This window comes from Hibiscus syriacus, unplaced genomic scaffold (genome assembly GCF_006381635.1).
Source record: "Hibiscus syriacus cultivar Baekdansim isolate YM2019G1 unplaced genomic scaffold, ASM638163v2 tig00110744_pilon, whole genome shotgun sequence".
Lineage (NCBI taxonomy): Eukaryota > Viridiplantae > Streptophyta > Magnoliopsida > Malvales > Malvaceae > Hibiscus > Hibiscus syriacus.
The window spans coordinates 2,485,809-2,493,898 of NW_024062846.1; the positions used below are offsets into that span (position 1 = coordinate 2,485,809).

At 38.1% G+C, this 8,090-nt stretch overlaps 2 protein-coding genes across 2 annotated transcripts; both read right to left on the reverse strand.

Moving 5' to 3' along the window:
• Positions 1-537: 537 nt before the first annotated feature.
• On the reverse strand, positions 538-3,004 carry LOC120139365 (UPF0481 protein At3g47200-like). Its single transcript, XM_039154613.1, has 2 exons — positions 1,910-3,004; positions 538-1,158 (listed from the first exon to the last, which is right to left on the reverse strand). The coding sequence occupies exons 1-2, from the start codon at positions 2,919-2,921 to the stop codon at positions 590-592; spliced, it is 1,581 nt and encodes a 526-aa protein (XP_039010544.1). The 5' UTR covers positions 2,922-3,004; the 3' UTR covers positions 538-589.
• Positions 3,005-4,482: 1,478 nt separating this feature from the next.
• On the reverse strand, positions 4,483-5,919 carry LOC120139333 (cysteine proteinase COT44-like). Its single transcript, XM_039154588.1, has 4 exons — positions 5,463-5,919; positions 5,159-5,394; positions 4,936-5,076; positions 4,483-4,853 (listed from the first exon to the last, which is right to left on the reverse strand). Exons 1-4 carry the CDS (start codon positions 5,902-5,904, stop codon positions 4,578-4,580), a joined length of 1,095 nt encoding a protein of 364 aa, XP_039010519.1. The 5' UTR covers positions 5,905-5,919; the 3' UTR covers positions 4,483-4,577.
• Positions 5,920-8,090: the final 2,171 nt, after the last annotated feature.

Below are 8,090 nucleotides of genomic sequence, written 5' to 3' on the forward strand. Positions count from 1 at the left end.
ATTTGAGCACTTTTGCCGTCTTTAAGGACTTACTTTTTAAACAAAGGCTATTTCTAAAGAAAAAGCCTTGCTGCCACTTAAACATACCAAGCCTAGAGACAACATATTTTTTCGTCAAATAAATGGTGGCAGCCTTGACATAAATAACAATTGTTGACAACTTCTTCCTTTCAGTTTTCTCTTGTAACAACTAAAAAGCATTGACCCCAAGGAACAAGAGGGAATTTCAACTTCAAATCTATAATTCACAAGCAAATTTAATATAAACCAACTACAATGCTTGATTGGTGTTATCTTCTCTAAGATGTATTTATCATAAGTTTCTTATCTTATTAACAACACACTGATACAACTGCTAGAATCCAAAACCTCTTAAAAAAAACAACATTCCCTTCTACCCCATTTTCTCATACTTTTGTATTTTAAGTATTCAATACAAAGACATTCAGTATATCATCATATTCTGGCTTAAAGAATAAAGCTCCTTAGCCTAATCTTTGAAGAAATGAATGGAAATCATTGATGTATATATAACTGCAACCTTTTTCAAACAGAATAGAGAGAAGACAAGAGGAGCCTTACTGTTTATTCAGGAATTTGGCCTGTAATATCCATAAACACCATAAAATGTCTGAGCAAAAGTAAGCACCAGCAAGATACAAGCAGCAAACAATGAGACGATGGCCCAAGGATTGTTGAAGTATCTGTGTCTCAAGGCCGCACGCCAAGCGTTCCACCTATCGTTGTGGTATCTGTTCACATCTTCAGACAAATGGGAAAGATAATTGTTGTTGATATCGAAAACAACCTCTGAACAGAGGCGGTTGAAAAGGTCGGCAACTTCCACATCACTGCCGAGCCAATGCTCGATGATGCCAAAGTAATGGAGGTATCCCACATCTTCATTTGAGTTGATTAAGTTATCCATGAATATCACATAGGAAGTGATATCATTGCTGCAATCAAGATGGCATTGCTCAAATGCTATCAGGTTGAGGAAAAGGGACTTGGTTCCATCATGTATCAAGAGGCGAGGAATGCGTAGAATGCCGTTCTTGAACTTTATGTCCCAGAACCGATCGGTCTTCCTTTTCCTGAACTTAATGCAGGCCTCTCTGAGCTCCGATACGCAATGGATTAACTGCTGCCTGCGCAATGGAAGTCTACTGTTCAATCTGTCGTGGCACTATCTACAACTGAAGCTGAATACATGGCAGCGGCTGAAGCTGCAAAAGAAGCTTTATGGCTTACTGGTTTAGTGAAGGAGTTGGGTGTTCAGTTGCTTTGTGATAATCAAAGTGCTATTCACTTGGCTAAGAATCAGGTGTATCGTGCTAGAACTAAACATATTGATGTAAGGTTCCACAAGATCAGAGAGTTGGTTGCATCTGGAGAAGTTTTGTTTCAGAAGGTACATACTGATGAGAATGCCGTTGATATGTTCACCAAGCCAGTTACGACAGACAAGTTCAAGCACTGCTTGGACTTGTTGAATGTTTCGAGTTGTTAAAGAAGCAAGGTAACCCAACCCACATTGAAGTTTCCAAGGGGCAGGATATTCGTTAAGGTGGAGATTTGTTAGGTATGGCTCATAAATATACCAGTAAAGATGACAGGAGATGGAGCGGAGTGAGCGAAGCGAACATCAACTGTCCTTACAAAGAAAGTCTCGTTGTGGGGTTATAAATTATGTGGGTTGGGGGTGCGGGGGCGTAGGCCCCGCGGTACGGTACAGGGTTGATTTTGTAATTATGTACCAGGGTTTTCTATTATAAATAGAGATGTAACCTAGACCTAAAATATCATTGAATAAAATTCTAGCGCCGCCTAGGCACCGAGGACGTAAGCACATTGCCGAACCTCGTAAAATTCTCGTGTTCTTTCGTTTTCTTTACCCGTTTTCGTCAACAGTTCGATCTTTTCCTGAGCCAAACTCGAGGTTTCGGTTTGGCTCCTGAGCTTAAGAGACTTCTTCTGAAAACATCAAGGCAATGAAGGCCGCCGAGATCGGAAAAAGGGTCAAAGCTGTCTGTATGCCTCAGAGAGGATCCCAATTTGTTCATCTCACTCTTAGTTATTGGCTCATCCGTCGGCATTAAAGGGTCGAAGAATCTTATAGCCAATTTTGCAACCTTACCCTTCTTGTCAGGCTCACCAAGCTGAATCCCCAGCAGCCTATCAAGCACAAACAGAGGAAGCTGATTCTCCAACATTATCATATCTCTATGAATAGCATGCATCGAGCCTCGCATTGCGAAAACCGGATCGTTTCTGGCGTAGCCAAGACGTTCGAATCCGACAGCAGCGCCTTGGAAGAGCTCAAGCGCAAAGCAGCCATCAAGAACCAATATTTCCACAAACTCGTTGCTGCCAAGAGTGATGGTTCCTTCATAACAAACTCGAGCCCTGTCTTCAAATTCCTTCATGGAATCAAGATACACCTGTATCTCTATGTTTGTACGCTTCAAAACACGGTGAAGAGAGCGCCACTTGTGCTGATCCATTTGGCGTAGGCGCTTCTTGCCATGATGGTAAGGTCCCAAAGAAACAATTTGAGGCACATAAGATTTGACGTCACCTTCTCTTAGATAGTGAGGGACTCTATAGATGCTCAACCTTTCCCAGGAACCTGCTGCATCATCTTGCCGTGCCTGATCCAGCTTTTCTTGGATTGATATAATCCACTCCAATTCCGGCGAAGGGTCGAACTCTCCGCAATTTTCGACATCTTCATTGATCGGGGTCTGCAAGGAATCAGATTGCTGTTTGTGCTGATGCTGTTGTTGTTCACAATCATCTGGCAACTCAAGAGATCTGGTGGTCCCTGTAGATGATCTGGGAATTCCAGATTCCACAGTTTCCCTGAGTTTAAGTGTGATTAGATACCAACTCAGGAGCTCTTTGTTGAACACAGCAACCATTGTAATCGGTAAACAAAGCAATTCTGGAAATGAATTGGATATTGTAATTCCCAGGAGATATGATATGATTAGTCATAAATACATACAGTTGTAAATGAATAATGGTATTATTTATTAATTTAATGCTATTTAGAGATCTCAACAAAATATGGGAACCCACCTTTGCTTAATGATGGCCTTTTAGGTATGATGTTTCGTTACTTATCCTCCAATAGATGTATTTTTTTATCCTCCAAATTTTAAGATTTTATTTTGATTAATTCGGACCGACCCGCATAGCATATTTGTATTTTAATTGGAGTTTACAATTTTTTTTGAAGCTGACTTTCAAAGCGTGCAGCAGCAGGTTACTTGCCACTTTATAATAATCTTAAACAGAACCACTAGCATTAAAAATGTGATGAATTTCAAAATATTTCTTTTTCTTGATCAACTTATCCATTCCAAATAGAATGTACATTAGTATCAAATATAATACTCGAAAGCAAACTATATGAACTATTTGTTAACTGGATATTGCGTTTTGAACTAGAAGCGAGTCTCTACCAAAATCAATTTTTTTTTATTTCGATTATTGTAGTTGAGTTATTTCAGTTGTTTGAGTAAATTTAATATTTAATTTAGATTTTTAAAATTTTAAATAATTTAAAAAATAAAATTAAACATCATTTTGATCTTTAACTAATCATTTTGATCTTTAACTAAGTATTTAATTTTGGTACATTATGTTTAAACTTTGATCTCTACCTAATTTTCTTGTCTCTTCAATTCTTTCATTGTTTTAAATATTTTTTTATCAAATTTAAACTACATACTCTTCAATTATCATAGAATACTTATAGGTGTTTAATTTATCTTATGACAACAACTTTCCTCCTTTTACAACTTAATTCTAAAGTTTACATAATTTTGTTTCAACTTTTTTACTGTTTTAACTCTATTTTTTACTAAATTTGAACAAGTGCTCATTTAATCGTTTACCACCATACAACACTTATATAATTTCAATTTTTCTTTTAGAATTTCAATTCTTCTTTTTGATAACAACTTTTTATTTTTTCAATTTAGTCCTTGAACTTTATATTTTATTCAATTAGCGAAAAATATAAATAAATGTTAGCTGTAATGATAAAATATATTACTCGGAAACGAACGTTTGATTCAAAAATTACAAATAATGTTGTTAGAAAAAAAACCCCTATAAATTTCGAATATGAAACAAGAAGTTAGTGAAGAACAACGTTTCCATAGACCTTCATATTGACAAAAAAAATCTTGGGTTTCGGTTATTTTCATAATTTTTACATAAATCAACTAATAAAATTTTGTAACATTATTGAGAATAATATAAGAAGTACAAGCAAAATTCTATGTAAAAGGAAACAACACTCAGAAAACCAACAAAGCCAAGCGTCCTAATTTTCAAATGTACTAATCTGGTTATTGATCGTATGAAGTTCATGTAATTGTGTTGTGTTAATTAAGATAGAAGTTGCTGCCAAATAACTAAAATGCATTAATCAGAACAATACCCAGTTGCTGGTTCCATAAATGAAAAATCTATGCACAAAACACTTTTATAACTTCAATAAACGATGAAATAGAGATGGCAGCTTGTCTTCTCCAATGGTTCAAAACAGAAAACGCAAAGATTCGTCAAGCACTGCTAATTTTGTTAGTGTTTTCGTTGCTCCAGTATGGTTTGATGGTGTTTGGCCCATTCTTAACTGGATAGGAAGCCTCCATCGCACTCCCACACTTTCCGGTAAACACATCCACGTTTCGCTCCATCCTTATGTACCCATCTTCACCCCAGCCGCTGCCCCACGAGTTCCTCATAATCCAATAATCTCTACCCTCATCATCCCTCCCGTATCCAACAATAACCACACCGTGGTCTAATGCCGATCCACATTCACCGCTGAAAACTCCCTGCTTTTCAAACAACCACAACTGAGTTAACACAAGGATTCAGTTTTGCTGCATTATGTTTAAGTTATGGCTCGAACTTTACCGATTCATAGAGTTGGAAAGCTCTGCCACCGGCTTCAATGGCCACACTCACAGGCTGATGTGCTACAGCCTTCTTTAGTGCCCTCTCATCATATTGAACAACATCCTCGTACCCATCAATGCTGACAACCTTAGCATTCTTCTGTTACAAAAAACAGGGCATCAATCTCTAACCGTTTACAAACGAGTGATGACTGTGTTAGAATTGAACTTCGGAAACTGACCCTGGTTGGATCACATTGGTTATCAGCTCCAAGATAAGGATAGTCTTTTTCAGAGTCAATGCCACCATTGTCGATGATGAATTGGAAGGCATAGTCCATTAGGCCTCCGTTGCACCCGGCGTCGTAGGATCTGTCACAGTCCACCAGTTCTTGTTCTGAAAGAGAGATTAGCTCGCCGGTGGCGATTTTGTTTATGCCTTCAACCGCTGCAATTGTTGAGAATGCCCAGCAACTTCCTGAAACAGTGGGTTTGTTTTAGATTTTTAAAAGAAAGAACTTGAAATGAAATGGAAATTGAACCCACCACAAGACCCTTGATCCTTGACCGGAGAAACAGCACCATGGACTCTCCAATCTACTGAGTCTGGCAAGATGTCGCCGACGTTGGAAGCGTAACGTCGGCTGGGGTTTTTGGATTTCATGACTCGACGTTTAGGGTCACTCTTGGTACCCAAAAACAAGGCACGGTACTCTTGGTTAGTTAAATCGGCGAACTTATTCAAGCCGAGCTTGAATGTCGTGTTTTTCGAGTTATGCTCATCGACGAATCTCAAGTTATCCTTAAAGATGTCGACGTGGTTCTGTTGCTCTCCTATGGTGTTGTATGTTTTGGCATGTTTAGCTACCCAAGCTTGGTACAAGCTCATCACCTCATCATCGGTTCTCCAGGTTGAGGATGATATGTCCGAAGCAGAGGATAAGGTGAAAAAGAGAAGGAAAACAAGGGTGGAAATGGATGTTGCCATGGGAGATTTGGCTATGGTTGGTTATTTGAGGAGGGTGAAGAACAATGAGGGAGGATTCGGGTGGAGGGTATATATTTTTTTGGGTCGGGTCAAGTCAGATTGTGGATATAAAATTTTCAAGTCGGGTTGGATTCGGGTGGAGGGTGCATATTTTTAGGGTCGGGTCTGAGTCCGGTGGAGGGTATATATTTTTCGGATCAGGTCGAGTCGAATGGAGGATATAAAATTTTCGGGTTGGGTCAGAGTCGAGTAGAGGGTATATATTTTTCGGATCGGATTGGAGTCGAGTAGAAGGTATATATTTTTCGGGTCGAATCGAGTCGGATGGAGATATAAAAAATTTGGTCGAGTTGGATTCAGGTAAAAGATGCATATTTTCGAATCGGATCGAATTTACCAAAAACTTTATTCTAATCCGATCCGTTGCCATCTTTACACACTACTTTCCGCGATAGATCCCCTTTTTATTTTTATTTTTATTTTTTTAAATCTTTTCTAGTTTACGATAGACAAAATAGTTTAGAAATGAAATAAAAAAAATATGTACGTTAACTACATATTTAGTCACCAAACTTTTATTGGAGTTTCATTTTAGTCAATCAATTTTTTTTTAAAAAAATTAGTCATTAAATTTATGTTTTTATTCCATTTTTATCGCCAAACATTAAAAAATAAAAGTATCGATGTGAAATTTTTTTAATTTTTTTCAATAATAGCGTGGCATTGACACGACAACATCACTATTAATTTTTTAACAACAAATGACAAATGAAAATTTAGTGATGATTTTGAAAAAAAAATAGTTAGATGACCAAAATACAATTATGGAAATAGTTAGCTAACTAAATATGTGGTTTACCCAAAATATTTTTATTCTTGATGTTGTATTCACCAAAAATTCAATGAGTTGAGATAAATCTATAATTTGTATTAGTAAATGATGACGTTACACACCATATAAAGGTGAGATGACTAAAGCGGAGGGCTGCTACTGGAGTTTTGTGTGACAAAAATGTGTCTCTAAAACTTAAGGGAAAATTTTATAGAATGACAATAAGACCAGCGCTGCTGTATGGATCAGAATGTTGGGCAATCAAGAAGGATCATGTAAGGAGGATGGAGGCCGCAAAAATGAGAATGCTTCGATGGGCATGTGGTAGGACTCTGTGGGACATGACATCAAACTCTGCTATTAGGATGTCCTTGGGGGTGGTGCCTGTATCCGAAAAATTGAGAGAGGGAATACTACGGTGGTTTGGGCATGTCCGTAGGCGACAACCATCGGATGCAGTTAGGAGGGTAGAGTCGATTACAGTCGACAGTGCCAGAAGGAGAGGACGACCAAGGCAGAAGTGGGAAGACTGCTTGAGATCTGATTTGAAGAATTTAGCCCTTACCGAGGACATGACCTCTGATAGGAAAGTATGGAGACTTAAGACCAGGGTAGCCGAGTAGTGCGGGTCACATCCATAGGGTGTATCATCTCTGTCTTCTTTTAATGCCTTTGTAGTAATTTCTATGACTTTTTTTTTACGTTTCTGTCATTGGAATTTATGAAGGCTTAGAACTAGGGTAGCGGAGTAGTGTTGCCTTAGTTTAGGTTTTAACCCATTTGACTTTATTCCTTCTCGTTGTTTGCTATCGTTGACTTTCTGTGTATCCTTCTCGTCATGTTTCCTCTTTTTAAATTTTGTCGGGTCTTACGTTTCTGTCTATATGCAGAGATGTTTACGCATGGATTCATTTACAGGGATTACTTCCCATTACAGACACGCATATGAAGACTGCATATGAAGATTGTTTCAACTATGTATTTATATATACATGCATTGCATTTTAGTTTTATTTTTAATTTTCTGACTGCCGGAGGTTTTCCACGGAAGCTGCTCTCAACCTGGCGTTGGGGACAGCCTACTACCCTACCTCCCCCTTACCCCATTGCATATGGGAATAGGGTTTTGTTGTTTGTTTGTTGTAAACCCAGAGCGTGTGAATATGCAAGCATATGAGAGGAAGGCGTTAGCTGACATACTACCTCAAAGATGCAGATTATTAATCACCCAGAAAAGAAAAGAATCAAAGGTAAAAGAACTAGTTGAAACTCTAGGCCAACCCCAACATGTGCCTCTCGTTATTTACTGATAAAGATCGTTTACATTCACTGCATCTTAGTAAGGATTTTATTT

What these genes read in the sequence shown, in the direction of transcription:
- LOC120139365 (XM_039154613.1), bottom strand. Translation starts at nt 2,921, where the DNA reads ATGGTTGCTGTGTTCAACAAAGAGCTCCTGAGTTGGTATCTAATCACA. An exon ending in GCTCAGGAAAAGATCGAACT is followed by an intron (nt 1,159 to 1,909) that starts GTTGACGAAAAC and finishes ACAGTAGACTTC; the next exon opens with CATTGCGCAGGCAGCAGTTA.
- LOC120139333 (XM_039154588.1), bottom strand. Translation starts at nt 5,904, where the DNA reads ATGGCAACATCCATTTCCACCCTTGTTTTCCTTCTCTTTTTCACCTTA. An exon ending in ACCAATGTGATCCAACCAGG is followed by an intron (nt 5,077 to 5,158) that starts GTCAGTTTCCGA and finishes TTTTTGTAACAG; the next exon opens with AAGAATGCTAAGGTTGTCAG. An exon ending in CTTTCCAACTCTATGAATCG is followed by an intron (nt 4,854 to 4,935) that starts GTAAAGTTCGAG and finishes TTTGAAAAGCAG; the next exon opens with GGAGTTTTCAGCGGTGAATG.